The sequence below is a fragment of the Rana temporaria genome, chromosome 6 (genome assembly GCF_905171775.1).
Source record: "Rana temporaria chromosome 6, aRanTem1.1, whole genome shotgun sequence".
In the NCBI taxonomy this organism is placed as follows: domain Eukaryota; kingdom Metazoa; phylum Chordata; class Amphibia; order Anura; family Ranidae; genus Rana; species Rana temporaria.
Genome location: NC_053494.1, coordinates 177,662,728 through 177,682,576, shown reverse-complemented (window position 1 = coordinate 177,682,576; position 19,849 = coordinate 177,662,728). Strand labels below are relative to the sequence as shown.

The window sequence follows — 19,849 nt, the reverse complement described above, 5'->3', positions numbered from 1 at the left end:
CGTTCACCTCCTCCGTCGCCGCCATCTCTGCACGATTCACTTCTGCATATCATGGCTCCGACGCTGTGACTGGCCGGAGACACAATGACGTCACTCCCGCTCATGCACGCTGGTGCCGCCACTTACGGCATGATCACCGCTAGTAACGGCACGCTCAATGCGCCTGCGCGCCGTTGTCTATGGCACATGCGCCGTAGACATTGGTGTCTTTCTTTTGCAGATCAAACACAGACACAGCCTGCTCTGCTTTAAGGGTAGCTGGTGTAAACAAATCGACTGTCCATTTATACCCAACTGCCCTCCAATCCGATCTGCTAGACAGCGGGTTACAAATCCCTTTCCTTTTTGTTTAGAGAATCAGATTGGAGGTAGGTGGGTGTAAATTAACATAAGTCCATTTAGATCCATCGCTCTATAGTAATGAATAGAGGGTCAGATCTGGTCCGCCTATAAAATGGACAGGCGGGCCCTATCAGACCCGTCGTGTGAACCCACCCCCAAACTGCTTGCCGCCCACCCTTTGGCAGGGTGGCATGGACAGGCTGGATCACATACATGTACATCATCCAGCCTGTTCCTACACTTTGTTTCAAGGTGCGGTGTAGGGAGGAGGCGGTGCCATTGATAGGGTTGAGGGTGGGGCTGAAGGGGGGGCCCCGTCAGGTAGGCTGTACAGGGCCCCATGATTTCTATCAGCGGCCCTGGGTAAGGATACATGCAGGAGACATCTATATCCTTATAGATCAGCACTATGGCAGTAGTTTAGAAAGGATGAGAGTGGGTTTACATCCACTTTAACTCAGCCCTGGTTTCTGTCAATAAATCAGCTATATGCATAGTAAAGAAAAATTGAAAAATAAGTAAATTACCTTTTCTGCAAACACTTCAGGGGACATCTGCTGTACATTTTGGATGGCTTTGTACATCATGGTTTCCCTGTATTCATTGACGCTGTCATTTTCAGCAGCTCCTGATGAACTGGAAGCAACCAGTACAAACTTACTGGACTCTGCTCTGGCTCGTCCACGAGCCTAGTGGTGATAAAGCAAAAAAAAAAGCCACAGTATGATAAAGCTGTAAAAAACACGTCCACTTCTCTTTAAAGAGACTAAATATAGCCAAATACTAGTAGATTTCCAAAACAGTATCCATAATAACACTCATCCGAAAATTCTGATCAATGCATAATGTATTTTGTTAGTGGGGAAAAAGGTATAGCAAATAAAAAATATACAGCATATATGATTACGAAACAAGCCATATTGTAATTTAATGTTATTAAAAATATCCTTTCTTTTCAATCTGCAGCGTTAAAAAAAATCTTTCAAATTTAATGCAATATGGCCATCTGGAGGTGTTCCGTACACAGTGTATAAAACGGCTCCAGAAATATAATTTCCTGCTTTTGTGATTGGACAGAAGTCTTGTATCTTAGACTTGTATCTTAGAAGTCTAAACTAAGATACAAGTCAGTTTTTAGGTATCTTCTGCAACAATAATTTCAGGGTTAATCATTTTGAAAAGGATGCAGACCTTGCAGCTTTACTCATTGGAGCCCTGCAAGTACATCATCTGATCAAACCACTCCCATTCAGGACTCCACTACAATGTTTGTCAAATCCTGGAATGTACACTGATCACCCAGAGCAGGAGCAGCCCGTCCATTAGGGGCATCCGGGCGCTGCCTCCTCTCTCCAGACCACCCCCTATATGCAATGGATAGATTTAGATCTATTTAGATCTATCCATGGCCGCTGCGGCCACCTTCTATTCATGTGTCCAGCCCCTTTCAGGATGCCAGACGCATGAATTACAATGGCCGGGTTTTTTTTTAAGCACCTAATTAGAGCCAGGGGCTCTAATAGGCTTCAAAATAGTGTGGAATCCGGATGCAGAGAATGCAAACAGAGCCCACCCAGGTGTGTTACAACAGCAAATAAATATAAATGATAAACGATGTTGCACAAAAATATGGTCCATAAAGACATAGACGAGCGAGTTTGGGGTACAGGAACTTGACTGGCCTGACCTCAACCCGATAGAACACATTTGGGATGAATTAGAGCGAAGACTGCGAGCCAGACCTTCTCGTCCAAAATCAGTGCTCGACTTCACAAATGGGCTTCTGGAAGAATGGTCAAACATTCCCATAGACATACTCCTAAACCTTGTGGACAGCCTTCCCAGAAGAGTTGAAGCTGTTATAGTTGAAAAGGGTGGGCCAGCGCAATATTGAACCCTACGGACTAAGACTGGGATGCCATTAAAGTTCATGTGGATGAAAAGGCAGGTGTCCTAATACTTTTGGTAATATAGTGTATGCTCCCTCTTTGCTACGCGCATTTTGTTTTTTGGCATCTTAATGCCTGTTGCTTTGCCCATTTTCAGTAGGCCCTCAACGTACTTTGACAGGCCAAAAAAAAACCATACAATTCATGTGTATGAGCTCGAAACCACCCTTAGGGTGTGAGGTACATTACGAGAAAGTGTGCCCCTGTAGGAAGGGGCCGCACCCTGCAAACCTGACCTGTTGTTTAAAGCTACTGTTAATGATTCCAGGCTGTGTCTTCGTGTTGCAGACAAGGGGACAGGTCTGGTGCATAAAGTATAAAAGCATAATACCAACCTAAAGAGGGGTAGAGAAAGGAAGCGCCACAAGAAGGTAAGGAAAGAAGGCTCATCTGTAACATACTGTATTCCTCGTCCTGGATCCATGGGCTGCTTAGAAGTGAAAATAGCAGAATGTGTGGAGTCTTCAGGCTCGCGCTCCTGTCTTCAGGCTACACGCTCAGAGCCACTGCTCCTTCTATTGCCAATAGAAGGAGCAGTGGCTCTGAGCGCGTAGCCCAACCAGTCTTTGTTCTCCCTGTCTGACCCTCCTCCCGGAAGTGTTCCCTGGAAATAATCACGTGACCTGTCACGTGACCCATGAGGCTGGACCAGGTCTCATCCTGGTGGCCACAGGACTATCTTCACTTCTAAGCAGCCCATGGATCCGGGACGATGACTACCGGATGTTACAGATGAGCCTTCTTTCCTTACCTTCTTGTGGCGCTTCCTTTTCTACCCTTCTTTTGTTTACCACAGAGTCAGCTCTCTGAGGACAGCAGCCGCCATTGAACAGCCACATCACCTGTATTTTTAACCATTGAACTGCCTGTTACTATCCACTTCCGGAGCGCCGCATGGTGTGTACACACATCAGACCAAAAGCTCCCAGGAGACATGTCCGATGAAAATGGTCCGCGGACCGTTTTCATCGGACATGTCTCCTCGTGTGTACTAGTGTCGCTAGTGCCGCTAGGTAGCTAGTTATTTTTTGAGGTTCGCCAGCCAGGTTTTTATAGCGTTAGGTACCCCCATACATTTTCTAATAAAGGTTTTAATCCCTGATTGCCCCTAGAGTTAACCCTTTTACCCCCTATTACCAGCGTCACTAAGCGATTGTTTTTCTGATCGCTGTATTAGTGCCGCTAGGTAGCTAGTTATTTTTTGAGGTTCGCCCGCTAGGTTTTTATAGCGTTAGGTACCCCCATACATTTTCTAATAAAGGTTTTAACCCCTGATTGCCCCTAGAGTTAACCCTTTCACCCCCTATTGCCATAAAATGCCAAAATAGCACAAAAAAACCCCAAATGACCCCATTTTGGAAAGAAGACACCCCAAGCTATTTGCTGAGAGGCATGTTGAGTCCATGGAATATTATTTTTTTTTGCCCCAAGTGATTGAATAATGACCAAAAAAAAAAATTACAAAACGTTGTCACTAAATGATATATTTCTCACACATGCCATGGTTATATGTGGAATTGCACCCCAAAATACATTCTGCTGCTTCTCCTGAGTATGGGAATACCACATGTGTGGGACTTTTTGGGAGCCTAGCCGCGTACGGGACCCCAAAAACCAATCACCGCCTTCAAGATTTGTGTGAGTGAAATCAAAAATGTATGTCCTTAGAAATCTTGAAGGTGGTGATTGTTTTTCGGGGTCCCGTACTCGGCTAAGCTCCCCGTACTCAGGAGATGCAGCAGAATGTATTTTGGGGTGCAATTTCACATATAACCATGGCATGTGTGAGAAATATATCATTTAGTGACAACGTTTTGTCAATTATTTTTTTTGGTCATTATTCAATCACTTGGGGCAAAAAAATGTAATATTCCATGGACTCAACATGCCTCTCAGCAAATAGTTTGGGGTGTATTCTTTCCAAAATGGGGTCATTTGGGGAGGTTGTGTGCCATCTTGGCATTTTATGGCCTTCAAAACTGTGATAGGTAGTGAGGAGTGAAATCAAAAATGTATGCCCTTAGAAATCTTGAAGGCGGTGATTGGTTTTTGGGGTCCCGTACGCGGCTAGGCTCCCAAAAAGTCCCACACATGTGGTATCCCCGTACTCAGGAGAAGCAGCAGAATGTATTTTGGGGTGCAATTCTACATATAACCATGACATGTGTGAGAAATATATAATTTAGTGACAACTTTGTGCAAAAAAAATTCAGTTTGTCATATTCCCGCAACTTGTGTCAAAATATTAAATATTCCATGGACTCGACATGCCTCTCAGCAAATAGCTTGGGGTGTCTACTTTCTAAAATGGGGTCATTTGGGGTTTTTTGTGCTATTTTGGCATTTTATGGCCTTCGAAACTGTGATAGGTAGTGAGGAGTGAAATCAAAAATTTGCGCCCTTAGAAATGCTGAAGGTGGTGATTGGTTTTCGGGGTCCGGTACGCGGCTAGGCTCCCAAAAAGTCCCAAACATGTGGTATCCCCGTACTCAGAAGAAGCAGCAGAATGTATTTTGGGGTGCAATTCCACATATAACCATGGCATGTGTGAGCAATAAATCATTTGGTGACAACTTTTTGTAAATGTTATTTTTTTTTGTCATTATTCAATCACTTGGGACAAAAAAAAAAAAATATTCAATGGACTCAACATGCCTCTCAGCAGTTTCCTTGGGGTGTCTACTTTTCAAAATGGGGTCATTTGGGGGGGTTTTGTACTGCCCTGCCATTTTAGCACCTCAAGAAATGAAATAGGCAGTCATAAAATAAAAGCTGTGTAAATTCCAGAAAATGTACCCTAGTTTGTAGACGCTATAATTTTTGCGAAAACCAATAAATATATGCTTATTGCGATTTTTTTTACTAAAGACATGTGGCTGAATACATTTTGGTCTAAATGTTTGACTAAAATTTAGTTTATTCGATATTTTTTTCATTTTTTTTCAAAATTTACGGTCTTTTTCCGTTTATACCGCAAAAAATAAAAATCGCAGAGGCAATCAAATACCATTAAAAGAAAGCTCTATTTGTGGGAAGAAAAGGACGCAAGTTTCGTTTTGGTACAATATTGCATGACCGCGCAATTACCAGTTAAAGCAGCGCAGTGCCAAATTGTAAAAACACCTTGGGTCTTTTAGCAGCATATTGGTCCGGTCCTTAAGTGGCTATTATTTCTAATGGACTAATCGCCATAGCAATACTTATACATGCACTTTGTATCTGCGCTGACAGTTACCTCTCCTATTATAATACCAACCTGCCCACTTGTCAACCAATAAAGCAGAGTTTATTACCAAATGGCACATGCCATATATGGGTCCAATGTAAATAAACATACCTGCATCATATTAATTTCATTGGTTATCCGACCATACATGATAACGATGTTGCACTCTGTGATATCGAGACCTTCTTCAGCCACACTAGTTGCGATAAGTAGGTTAATTTTTCCAGTACTAAAATTATGGATCACTGTCTTTTGTTCATTCTAAAATGAGATAATTGTGACATTTTTATTACAACTTCACAGTCTGTCATCCTAAATGTTTTAGCAATTTTTAAAGAAGAACTCCCATAACATAGAGAAGAAGTGTTCTGTAGTCCACACTGCTAACCTGTAACACTGCAGCAGAGGCACAGAAATTTTTGACAGGAACAACACAATTTTGCACTTATTGAACAGATATAACATAATGTTTTCAATTGGATATTTTAAGGTGTTAAATTTTTATACATAGTTACATTGGTCTAGTTTAACTACAGTATGTATATAGTCCAGTGGTGGTGGCGGTGCGGCCATAGAGGGTGCAGGAGCGCCACCCCCTCTCGCTCCTGCACCGCCACTAAAAAAACAATACATAGATTCATGCATTGCATGGCCGGCCCCCTGGTGAGCGCCGGCCATCTGAATAACGGCAGCTGGTTGGCTTTGGAAGTGTCTATCAGAGCCAGCGGCAAACTGGCGGCAATTGATGGTCACAGTGGCGACAATGGCATGGCACAGTGGCGACAATTGATGGGCACAGTGGCTGCGTTTGGCATGGCACAGTGGTGACAATTGATGGGCACAGTGGCGACAATGGCATGGCACAGTGGCGACAATTGATGGGCACGGTGGCAACAATGGCATGGCACAGTGGCTGCGTTTGGCATGGCACAGTTGCGACAATTGATGGCACAATGGCTGTGTTTGGCATGGCACAGTGGCGGCAATTGATGGGCACAGTGGCGACAATGGCATGGCACAGTGGCGACAATTGATGGCACAGTGGCTGCATTTGATGGCATGGCACAGTGGCGACAATTTTATGGCACAGTGGCTGCGTTTGATGGGCACAGTGGCAGCAATTGATGGGCACAGTGAGGCTGCAATTGATGTTTGTTTGTTTTTTTCGTTTGTTTGCGCCCCCCCAAAAATGATGAGCACCAGCCGCCACTGGTATATACTATACCTGGCCAATGACTCTGGAAGCTGGAAATCACTGAAGTAAATACCGCTACTTCAATGATCTTGCTGCCATGGAGAATTCTAAACACAAGCTCAGGTTCCATTCAAAGACTACTAACTGGATGACAGGAAGAGCATGTTTTCACCACCCCTCCTCTCCACCTCACCCAGAGAATGTTTTGCATTCATTCAGAAAATGCAAAGCATTCTTTGAATGGCACCCCTGCTGAGTGAGCAACGTCTTATGTTTGCAATGCATCAGGCCAACCACTTGGCATGGGACCTGGAAGCTAGTGAGGAACACTGGAGTAGTGGTGTCTATTAAAGTCAACTCCAGGTTTCAGGGGCATCAGCCAGGTATGGTATATACCTGTACATTGTAACTTTGATCCAAGATGGACCAATGTAAGTACGCAAAATATCAAACAAAGACAATTTCCTGCGCTCCGGTATTTTTGGAAGATATTAAGAGATGGTAAAGTTCAATTTAAAAGGTATCTTCCCGAGTCTTGCAGCCCTCCTCAGAATCGTGGGAATTCATGAGACTAAAAAAGAGAAAAGAAAGAACGGAGGGCGCAACGACCTAGTGTGATACTGATAAGAATTTTAATAAAATTTTTAAAATAAATCATTGTACTCACAAGTGGAGTTTAAAATCAGGCCTTAAAAGACAATACAGCAGAAGTCCAACACCATCGACAAAATACGATAATCACTTCAATCTCAGAGCTTGGTGATCTGCAGTGTCACTGTACACTGTACACTGCAGACCACCAAGCTCTGAGGAAAGGGGTACGCCCCCGAAACGCGTCAGCCCTAACAACGGTCATAGATTGAAGTGATTATCGTATTTTGTCGATGGTGTTAGACTTCTGCTGTATTGTCTTTTAAGGCCTGATTTTAAACTCCACTTGTGAGTACAATGATTTATTTTAACAATTTTATTAAAATTCTTATCAGTATCACACTAGCTCGGTGCGCCCTCCGTTCTTTCTTTTCTCTTTTTTAGTACGCAAAATATACCATACCTGGCATTCGTCTTTAAAGCGGTGGTTCACCCTCCTTCACATCATTAGACCATTACATTCGGCATCGTAGCGCGAGCTACGGTATGCCGGTCTCAAATTTTTAATCCCCGTACTCACTGTGCTATCGATGATTGAAGAATCCGACTCCCGCGGGGAATGGGCGTGCCTATGGAGAGGGAGGATGATTGACGGCCGGCTCTGGCACGTCACGCTCCCCGAAGACAGCCGGAGTAGGTCTCGGCTATTCACGGCGCCTGCGCACAGGCTATGCGCAGGCGCCGTGAATAGCCAAGCCTATTTCGGCTATTTCCGGAGAAGCGTGACGTGCCAGGGCCGGCCGTCAATCACCTTCTCTCACCATAGGAACGCCCATTCCCCGGATTCTTCAATCATCGATAGCACAGTGAGTACGCCGTACACAGTGAGTACGGGGATAAAAAATGTAAGACCGGCATACCGTAGCTCGCGCTACGATGCCGAATGTAATTTTTTTTTTTTTAACAGGGTGAACCCCCGCTTTAAAGCTGAAGTTTAACATAATTTAGTTATAATTAGTTATGTAATAATGTCTATCCTATTTCTTTCAGGGTTCCTCGTCTGGTAAAAATCCTACGGTGTGTGCCTCCTCTCAGCCACTGGATACCATCCACAGTGGCTGTCTTCTAGCACTGTAGTGAACTACAGCCTCCGTTACACAGAAAAGTTTCACTGCCCACCCGACCGCTCCAGATCTCTCCGCCATTCTTACTTCAATCCCAAAATGCATTGCATTCTGTGAACAGAGAGCAGTTTATTGACAGGTCTCCTCCACCTATATACAGAATGCGACACAACATTTCTGTGTAGTCAAGACGGCAGTTAACATTTATAGCACAGAAGAATAGCCACTATCTGGAGGAGAGGAGAGAAATCCAGGAGGATTTCAAAATCCCCCGACCAGTGAAGGGGCTAACAGTGGGGGATCGCCTGACTCCAGTGCAGCGGGACCGGGGGGGGGCGGGGTACAGTGTAAGTTCACCTTACAGATTTTTTGATGAAGGCTCCTTAGCCGAAACGCGTCAGCATATAGCCTGTACCCGTGGACCCATGTAACCAATAAGGTACTTTTATTCAAAAGAATTCGAGTTGCCAGCCTTCCTGTTTTAAGTATCTTATCTGTGGGGCCTGAACGTCCTGGCTAGAGCACCTAGATCACAGTTTGTGGACTTCTATATTGGCAGTGGAGCTGGGGTAACAATTGGTCTCCTCAAATGTGCCTGTACCTGCGTCATTGATGTGAAATCACTGTTGCTCCCCGCCCCAATCAGGAAATGTGCACGGATGCCCTCTTCCTTGAATTTCTCATTGTCGCTAATCCATTGACACAGGGCGACAGCGCTTTGACGTGTCTTTGTGAAGACGATCCCTCTGGCTTTGTCATTGTGGGTGAATTCCTCCATTATTGCTCTTCTGAGCTTAACAAGTTTCTCATTTTCATAATCTTCATTTTGAGCTAGACTGTTTAGTTGTTCCTTTTCACCTGAAGATATAACAAGAAAATAAATTAAATTAGTTAAAATAATATAAAACATTTATTATACTGCAATACTATGTAGAATTCTAAGACTAAATGAGAATGTATAGCCTTTCATGTTGTTTTAGATGTGTAATAGAAATAAGTTTAGGTAAATCATCTTTTCAGTAAGGACTTATATTTTGAAACATTTGCTTAGATGTTCAACCCTGTCATGACTACGCCTATTTCTGACATTTGGTGTTTACAAGTTAAAATTCGTATTTTTTGCTAGAAAATTACTTAGAACCCCCAAACATTATATATATTTTTTAGAAGAGAATCTAGAGAATAAAATGGCGATTGTTGCAATATTTTATGTCACACGGTATCTGTGCAGCAGTGTTTTAAACGCAACTTTTTGGGAAAAAAACACTTTCATTCATTTAAAAAAAATGAAAAAGTAAAGTTAGCTATAAGTAAAGTTAGTTATAATGTGAAAGATGAAGTTACGCCGAGTAAATAGATACCAAACATGTCACGCTTTATAATTGCAAGCACTCGTGGAATGGCGACAAACTACGGTACCTAAAAATCTCCATAGGCGACGCTTTAATTTTTCTTTACGGTTACCAAGTTAGAGTTGCAGAGGAGGTCTATGGCTAGAATTATTGCTCTCGCTCTGACGATCGTGGCAATACCTCACATGTGTGATCTGAACACCGTTTAAATATGCGGGCGCAACTTCCGTATGCGTTTTTTTTTGCTGTGCGAGCTCGCGGGGATGGGGGTAATTTAAAATTATTTAAAATTATTATTGTTCCTTACTTATTTTATTTATTTTTGTAATATAAAATTGTGTTTTTAAAAAAAAAAATATTTGATCACTTTTATTGCTGTCACAAGGAATGTAAACATCCCTTGTGACAGTAATAGGTGGTGACAGGTACTCTATGCTAATTTAAAGTGGAGTCTCCATCCCAAAATAAATACATTCAATTCTTTGTTTTTACGTTCTGCTATAAAACATTGAATAAAATAAAAAAATAAAATGTCTTTATAAATTTAGTCCAAAATGTATTCTCATACGTCTTTGGTAAACAAAAATCCCATAAAGTGAATATTGATTGGTTTGTGTGAAAGTTATAGCATCTACAAACTATGGTAATTATAGTAGAATTTGTTTTTTTATACTTGTAATTGCGTTGATCAGTGACTTTGATAGTGTGGCAGTCAATCTGACACTAATTAACACTGGCTGGGAAGTGCACTGACTGACTGACACTGACATCATCAGTGACACTAATATAGTGATCAGTGATAATACTATACACTGTCACTGTACTAATGACACTGGATGGCAAGGGGGTTAACATCTTGGGGTAATCAAGGAGTTAAGTACTTTTCAGTGCTTGCATAATGTTTGTGCTTTAGGCCTCATGCACACAGGCGTTATAAAATACGAGCTGCAAAGCGACAGGAAAAAGCGGCTGTAAAAACATGCTTTTCGTAGCTTTTTGCATTGGCGTTAATGCACATTTAGCAACGTTTCTCTGCCTTTATTCAAAATTAATGGTTCCCTATGGGAGCCCATTGATTTGAATACCCAAATCGGATCATGATGTTCCGACTTGAGGTGCGGCTTGTGTGCTGAGGATCTTGAAGGGAAACCCCTCGCCAAAAAAAAAAAAAACTGTCTTGGAATTCGCAACACTTCACCTTTATTGTTCCTTTATGCAAAAGACATCACAGACAGTGTGGGGTAAAGCAAAAGTTGGTGCGTCATGAGTACTATGGGGCAGATCCATGAAGATCGGCGCATATATCCGCCGGGCGTAGCGTATCTAAGATACACTACGCCGCCGTAACTTTTTTTCTTCTAATCCTCAAAGAATTTGCACCGTAAGTTACTGCGACGTAGTGTATCTTTGGCGGCGTAAGGGCGCGGAATTCAAATGGATGTAATGGGGGCGTGTTTTATGTAAATACGTCGTGACCCGACGTAAACAACTTTTTTTTTGGACGACACATGCGCCGTCCGTGGGGGTATCCCAGTGCGCATGCTCGAAAATAAACCGGAACAAGCCAATGCTTCCGACGGTGACGTCATTCTACGCAAATCCCTATTCGCGAACGACTTACGCAAACAACGTAAAAAATTCAAAATTCGATGCGGGAACGACGGCCATACTTAACATTGAGTATGCCTCATAATAGCAGGGGTAACTATACGCCGGAAAAAGTCGAACGCAAACGATGTAAAAAAATGCGCCGGCCGGACGTATGTTCGTGGATCGCCGTAACTAGCTAATTTGCATACTCAACGCGGAATTTGATGGAAATGCCGCGAAAAATGCATCTACGATCCGAGATGCAGTCGTATCTTGTTTTGTAGATACAAAACAAAGATACGACGCGGGAAATTTTAAATTACGTGGCATATCAATAGATACGCCGGCGTAATTCTTTTGTGGATCTGCCCCTATGTGTTTATGAGTAAGTGCTAGTCTCTGCATAAAACGCGTCAACTATTTCTGTACCCTGCACTGTCTGTGATGTCTTTTGCATGAAGGATCAATAAAGGTGAAGTGTTGCAGTGAATTCCAGATTTCTTTTGATTGTGTATCTGCAGATGAGCTGTGCTGTGCTGTGGATTGATGGCTAATGTGCTCACCTGGAGTGGCTTTCTCTTCAGAGTAAGGGCCCTTTCACATGGGCGGATCAGTAATGATCCGCCTCCGTGTGTCCGCTTTGCTCAGCGGGGATCCTCCGTAAAATCCCCGCTGAGCCGTCGGCTGACAATGGGGGATCGGATGAACACGGACCGTATGTCCGTGTTCATCCGATCCGATACGCCAGACGGAAGAAAAATAGGATTTTCTTCCGTCCGAAAAAGCGGAGCTTTGCGGAGGCGGTTGATTACGGGTGTCAGCAGATGGTCATCCGCTGACACCCGCAATTACATAGGGACCAATGTATGTCCCGTTTTCATCCGCAACGGATGGATGAAAATGCGGACATACGGTCCACACGTCTAAAAGGGGCCTTAACTGTCCCTTTGTTTAGAAAGTTTGGAGACCCCTGTAGTAGACATGTACAGTTCATTTAGTTCCGAATTCGTTTTTTAATGAATTTTGACAAATTTGTTAATTCCGAATTTCCGAATTGTTACATTTCCAGATTTTCGTATTAACGAATTAGAAAATTCAGAATTTCCCAAATTTTCCAAATTTCCGAAATTTGAAAGTTCGGAAATTAGAAAATTTGGAATTAGAGAATTTGGGAAATTCAAAAAATGGAAATTCGATAATTCAAAAAACAGAAATTAGAAAATTCTAAAATTTGGAAATCAAAGATCGTAAATTCGAAAATCGTAAATTTTAAAATTTAGAATGTGAAGATTTGAAAATTCGGAAATTAAAAAATGCGAAAATTCAGAGTTTGAAAATTTTCGAATTCCGAATTTTTGAAAAAAGCTAAAAAACGAATGAAACGAAAACGAATATGAAAGAATTTTTCGGCAGTGCACACGTCTACCCTGTAGTAGAGAATGATGTGCTTACTGGAAAATAATTCAAGGAGATATTTATCGGTCTCGTCAATCTCTGGAGAAATTCCTTCATCATTCTCCTGCACGCGCAAGATCTTTTTCTTTTCTTCATCGTAGAACTTCTCCAGATGACTTAGTGCGTCATTCATGCGGATGGTGTCACTGATCTGCAGAGCATCGTTATACTTCTTCAAATGCTCGGCACACACATGTTGGATGCGATTGCCTTCTTTGACAGCTATAGACGACATTAACAGGAAAAAATGGTTATGTTTGTATATTTGTTGGTTTATTCAACAAGGACAATGATGATAAATGGTAAGTGGAATAATGCAGGCCTTCAAACCAGAAACTGACTCTCCCCTGATCTGAGCAGAGTAGAATGAAAGCTGATATTTGGTTGCTTTCAAGCACAACTCAGCCTAGGTTCACATTGGAGCGATTTGTCAGGCAATTTGAGAGATCAGATCTCATGACAAGTTGCAGCCTATTGGAGGCAATGGCACTGTTCCAATCGCTGCGACACCGATTTTTCGGCAGCGCACCAATTTGCAAAATTAGTTTCTGCACTACTTTTGTCGATTTCGGGTGCGACTTCAATAGAAATCTGTGTATGAAGCCATACATATGTCTATCAAATAGCACCTGAAATCGCGCTGACCTTGCTACTTTGAAATCGCACTACTTCAAGTGAAGTAGCACGATTTCAAAGTAGCATCAATGTGAACCAAGGCAATTCAGTAATAAATAGTGTAGCAATAAATGATATGCAATGCTTAACCACTTAAGGACGGCTGGGCACAATCACGTACCTGTACGTGATTGCTAAATGCCCAGCCGAAGCTCTGTGACCGCGGCACCCGCGGACCGATCGCCGCCGGAGTCCCGCGATCGGTCCCTGGAGCTGAAGAACGGGGAGAGGTGTGTGTAAACACACCTTCCCCGTTCTTCACAGTGGCAGTGTCATTGATCGTCTGTTCCCTGATATATAAATATGTAAATATAAACTGCTAAATACCTTTTCTCATCATCAGTATATAGCAGTCCAATGACTTCTATCAGGGTCTGGTTAATCTTGTAACATGAGTTTTAATTCTACTCTGAATGTCCTATGAGGCTGCAGGACCTCTAACCCTCTGTCTGGAGAGTGCTCATTGGCCCTGTACTGATCACATGCACTCTCCCAAGAGAAAAAAAAAAAACTCTAGCAATACAAACCAAACTGAACATGTGCAGCCTGACTCCAAAGGCTCTCTATTACCAGCAGATGGATTGGGGACAGTGGGAGAAGGAGCGGATCAGAGAAGTCATGAATAATATTAAATACTATAAAAAGTGTTACTAAACCCAAAACCCTGCATTCACTATATCTGGTCTCCTACAGTACACAGAAATGCAATTATTCTAGTAAATATAAACTGCTAAATACCCTTTCTCATCTGCAGTATATAGCAGTCTTATGACTTATATCAGTGTCTGGTTAAAGCTTGTAGGAGGAGTTTTAATTCTCCTCTGACTGTCCTCACCCTCTGTCTGGACAGGGCTTATTGGCCCTGTGCTGATCACATGTACCCACACCAAACTGAGCATGTGCAGAGTGCCTCCAAAGCTTGGTTCTATCAGGAGACGGATTGTGAGCAGTGGAAAAAGGGGAGGATCAGAGAAGACAGGAGCAAACAGCCTTTTTACACAATTCTGAGGATAAACCCCTTAGGTTCCACAGTGTGCATAACAAGCATGCTTTACTGCATATACAGACTGATTTTTACTGTTGTGAGTCTAGTAACACTTTAAGTCATGAAGTCTGTCCATTTTCATCAGATCTCTCCATAGGAGACAGCGGCGCTGGACAAGCCCCTCCCCGTTCAGTGAGCAGAGAGAGACTTGTCATCCACCAGCTCAGCGGAGATCAGCGGAGAGATCTCCCGCTGAGCTGGCGCACTCCATAGCAACGGAGTCCGCCTCGTCTGAATGAGGGCTAAGACTGGTCCCTGCAGTTTTTTCTCTCTTTTGCTCCTGTGGTCCCTAGTCCTCTTATGTCATCAAGACCAATGTAGAGCTCATAGCCCTGCACTGGACATGAGGATGCCAAAACATAGTCCATTGCCAGAGTGTAGGGGAGATAAGGAGAGCACCAGCTTCTGGGGGAGCAGAGAGTTGGGTAAGTAAAACTGCTGTTCTTGGTCCCCTAAACCTGAATGAATGTTTAACCTTTGCAATGCGGGGCCGCTGACACCCGATCTTGTCCACCTCCGCAATGCTTCGATTTCGCAGACGGAAGAAAACCCTATTTTTCCATCCGTCTGCGGATCCGATCGAATGAACACGGACATACGGTCCGTGTTCATCCGATCCCCCCATAGGAGAGAGCGGAGAAAAGACAGGGCGGTCCCTGCACAGTGTGCAAGGACCACCCTGTCATCCGCCGGTTCAGCGGGGATCAAAGGAAGGGATCCCGCTGAGCATACAGAGGTTCACGGGGCGGATCATTACTGATCCGCCCCGTGTAAAAGGGCCCTTAGGGTTATATGTCATACTATCACATTTTCTCTGCAAATCTTAGGTGTGCTGATGGACAATTTCAGTTATGTCATATGACTCAGAGCTGCACAACTTCCCTGGTGACCCCTCTGTAAGAGACAACAAGGAGCTCCCAGTGTGTGTGTGTTTGAGAATAATCTAGCATACATATTCCTAGAATACCACCATACAGGCAACATTAAAGTGGTTGTAAACTCTTTCATATACCCAGTGATGTGACTGGCCTCAGGTGATACACAGGAATTAATCAAATCCTCCTACATAAGTTATACCTGTATATCTGCAGTCTTCTCTTCTCTACATCCATTCAAAGTCCATAATTGATACAGCTTATCTGAGCTTTCACAAAACAGAACACGAGCTGACATTACACACTGCAGAGCTCACAGAGGAGAGCTCTAATAGCTGATTGGAGGGAAGGGACACACCCCTTTTGCAGGGCACACAGGGACAGAGCTGAGTCTGCCAATCGCAGGCTGTGTGCTGAGAATCCCTCCCATGTCCCCTTTGTTCTGTTGGCGTCAAGAAAAACTTGCCAGAAGTGATTCATGCTGATAGCAGAGGAATGAAGCAGCAGACAGAAATGACACAATGTGCTCTAAATTGAGACAAGTATACACTATAGAGGGAAATGCTTTGTATATATTTCATGTCTGAGGTTTACAACCACTTTAAGTAACAGAGTATCATAACATCTGAGTGTTACAGATATTAATTATTCTATATGCTACTGTTGTTGTTGTTATTATTAATATATTAGGGTTACCTAATTTCTCTTTCTGAATTACCCATTGTTCATAGGACTGCGATCCATGTTCAGATGTTGAAGCTAAATCTCCAAAACTTTCAATCTTCCCCATCATCTCTTTGAGTTTATCTCCAAAAGGATTCTGTAAAAAATGTCAATGTAAAAATACTGGAGGCAGTGACAATGACCCCATTCCTACCATATTTATTCTCTCATTAAGCTGTTGATTGTTCTGTATATTTTGGGCTCATCCTCCTAAGTCCTCCATAAGCTTTGAAGATTTAACTTTGGCAACATGTGCAGGAAGGAGAAGGGAGAACTCCAACAAGGAGTTTTGTCTCATGCTCCGTACACACGACCGTTTTTAATGCCATGTAAAAAACTAAGTTTTTCTCAACGTGATTCTTGTCAAGCCTGCCTTGCATACACACGATCGTGAAAAAAGTAATACTCGAGCAAAGCGTAGTGACGTACAACACGTACGACGGCACTATAAAGGGGAAGTTCCATTTGGATGGCGCCACCCTTTGGGCTGCTTTTGCTGATTTCGTGTTAGTAAATTTTGGTGAGAGATGATTTGCGTTTTTAAGTCTTTGTGCTTATCAGTCTGTTACAGCGTGACGAGTGTGCTATCACCATTACAAATGCTAGTTTTACCAGAACGAGTGCTCCCGTCTCATAGCTTGCGTGTTTTTTTCCCGTCATTAAAGGCTACACACGACCGTTTTTCACGATGTGAAAAACGACGAGAAAAATTTGAGCATGTTCTAAATTTTTATGGCCATTTTTCACATCGAGTAAAATGCTCTGGAGCCTACACACAATCGTTTTTAATGACCAGTTTAAAAAATGGCATTTTTTTCATTATGAAAAACGGTCGTGTGTACGCGGCATCACAGACTGAAGCTGAACATACTGGGCTATATTCAGATAGGTTAGCGGATCTTTAGATCCGCGTAACCTATCTGATTTACGATCCGCCGGCGCAAGTTTTTGAGGTAAGTGTTTTATTCAGAAAGCACTTGCCTCTAAAGTTGCGCCGGCGCCGGCGGATCGTATCGTAAATCCCCCGGCGGAATTCAAATTCCGCGGCTAGGGGGTGTGTAACATTTAAATCAGGCGCGTCCCCGCGCCGAACGAACTGCGCATGCGCCGTCCGGTAAATTTCCCAGCGAGTATTGCTCCAAATTATGTCGCTAGGACGTCATTGGTTTCGACGTGAACGTAAATTACGTCCATCCGTATTCGCGAATGACTTACGCAAACGACGTAAAAAAATCTAAATTCAACCCGGGAACGTCGGCCATACTTAACATAGGATACGCCGCATATAGCAGGGGTAACTATACGCCGGAAAAAGCCGAACGCAAACAACGTAAAAAAAATGTGCCGGGCGGTCGTTCGTTTCTGAATCGGCGGAAATCCTCAAAAAAACTAAATGCCACCTAGCGGCCAGCCTGGAATTGCAGCCTAAGATCCGACGGTCACTTACACCTGTCGGATCTTAGGGAGATCTATGCGGAACCTGATTCTATGAATCAGCCGCATAGATACGACGTACGGAACTCAGAGATATGACGGCGTATCAGGAGATACGCCGTCGTATCTCTATCTGAATCTAGCCCACTGTATAACTCAGATCAGTGTTTCTCAACCTTTTTGTCATTCAAGGCACCCCATTCTAAAATGTAAAACACTTAGGAAAACTGAGGAAGCGGAACAGCAAAACACACAGGGACTCACTTACCTGATATCATCTATAAATCAGGGGTGTCCAAACTTTTTTCAAAGAGGGCCAGATTTGATGAAGTGAACATGCGTGAGGGCCAACCATTTTGCCCGACATTCTTTGAACCATTAAAATTTGGTCTAAGTGTGTTCGTTCGAGTACTAATACACTGCCCAACAAGAATTATCTTGCCTTTGTGGCTGTGTGTGGGTAAAGAGATGAGCTCAGGCTTGTTATTTGGATATACGTACTTATTGGCGTATAACACACACCTTCACTTTAAGAGGGAAGTTTTAAAAATAAAGAACTGTGAAGCATAATAAGGCTCAGTGCCCATCTGCAGACCCCCAATTGCCAGGAATGCAGCACCCGCCATTGCCAGGTTTGCAGCACCCACCATTGCCAAGTATGCAGCACCCACCATTGCCATCAGTGCCGCCTTGGAGGGTACAGGGAGGGGGCAGGACAAGCGCTAAAGATTACCTACAGGAGAATCTCCTGTTTACACAGCGGCCTCTTTAATAGAAAGTCCCACCTCCTTTGATGGACAGAACAGTCGTCCAATGGCAGACGGGACTTCCTATTACAGAGGCTGCCGTGTAAACGAGAAATACTCCTCCTGTATGCACGGCACTCGTTCCGCCTCAGTCCCTGTCCCTTCCAAGGCAGCCAGCCTATATATCTATTTGTGGCCCCGGCGCTGGGAGATCGTCAGGGGCCAAAAAATATATATATGTTTAGATAACCAGGTGGGCTGTTCACAACCGGGCCGCGGGCCGCGATTGGCCCGCGGGCCGGACTTTGGACATGCCTGATCTACATTAACCACACACTCCAAGTATTAGGCCATTGCTGGCCATGTTTTCTACATATATGAACAGTTTTTAGATGATGCTGTCTATGTATAATAGAAAAGACAAACAGAGCAGCGCCAATCTGAGTGTACTATTAAAAGTAACAGACTTTAATCACAAGATATATACACTCACTAGAAAGTGGTTGTAAATGGGCACATCATGGATAAGCATCATGGATGAGCAGCGCTGTCCGATTGTATAGGAGTCCAGGGTGGCTCAGTTGCAACGCGATCCTGTCAGGCTCGGCGACGCCAGTGGGTTCCGGTGTCCCGGGTTTGATGTGGAGGCCGCAGGAGAGACTCGTCGGCTGGACGTCACTAGATCAGGTGGTAGCTGCTGTTGGGCAGTTGGTGATGACGCTATCATCAACTGCCCAACAGCAGCTACCACCTGATCCAGTGACGTCCAGCCGACGAGTCTCTCCTGCGCCCTCCACATCAAGCCTGGGACACTGGAACCCACCGCCGCCGCCGAGCCTGACAGGATCTCGTTGCAACTGAGCCACCCTGGACTCCTATACAATGGGACAGCGCTGCTCATCCATGATGCTTATCCATGATGTGTCCATTTACAACCACTTTCTAGTGAGTGTATATATCTTGTGATTAAAGTCTGTTACTTTTAATACTACACTCAGATTGGCGCTGCTCTGTTTGTCTTTTCTGTTCCCACTCTCAGAGTAACTTCTGCTCTACAGCTAGCAGCCTTTCTAGTGTTGATTTTCAGATCTTCAACAATCCTGAGGTTTTCACCCAGGACACATGGACTTTTTATTTGGACTAATTTTAATTTTTAATTTGTAATTTTTAATTATTTATGTTCCCATCGTTGTCTTGGTTTGAACGATTTTCAATATTCCCTTGATATTCAAACCAGGATTATACCACCTCCTTACCATCCTTTCCTTTGTATACACAATCCTTTTTTGGTCCAAGGATTGACTCACCCCTAGCTATACCACCGCCTATTAGGGAGTGCATTGGCGCGACAATAATATCGTTGTCTATGTATAATTGTTGTTTTTTAAACTTTTTCGTCCACAAATAAAAATATACATTTTTTTATTCAACTATTGTAGTCCCATTGCCTTTAATGTCCGACCAAATGGTTCACTTTTCCCCTTTACTGTTCCGAAATAAAAAATCTAAACTAATCGTTTTACGTAA

General features: G+C 43.4%; 1 protein-coding gene across 1 annotated transcript in view; it reads right to left on the bottom strand.

Moving 5' to 3' along the window:
- IFIH1 (interferon induced with helicase C domain 1) overlaps window positions 1-19,849 on the bottom strand; it is a 92,656-nt gene that overhangs the window by 11,566 nt on the left and 61,241 nt on the right. Inside the window, exons 10-14 of the mRNA XM_040357856.1 lie at window positions 16,116-16,239; window positions 12,822-13,046; window positions 9,029-9,285; window positions 5,629-5,778; window positions 870-1,031 (exon numbers count right to left, since the gene is read on the bottom strand). Coding sequence (XP_040213790.1) covers window positions 870-1,031; window positions 5,629-5,778; window positions 9,029-9,285; window positions 12,822-13,046; window positions 16,116-16,239 — 918 coding nt within the window. The remainder of the gene's footprint in view (window positions 1-869; window positions 1,032-5,628; window positions 5,779-9,028; window positions 9,286-12,821; window positions 13,047-16,115; window positions 16,240-19,849) is intronic.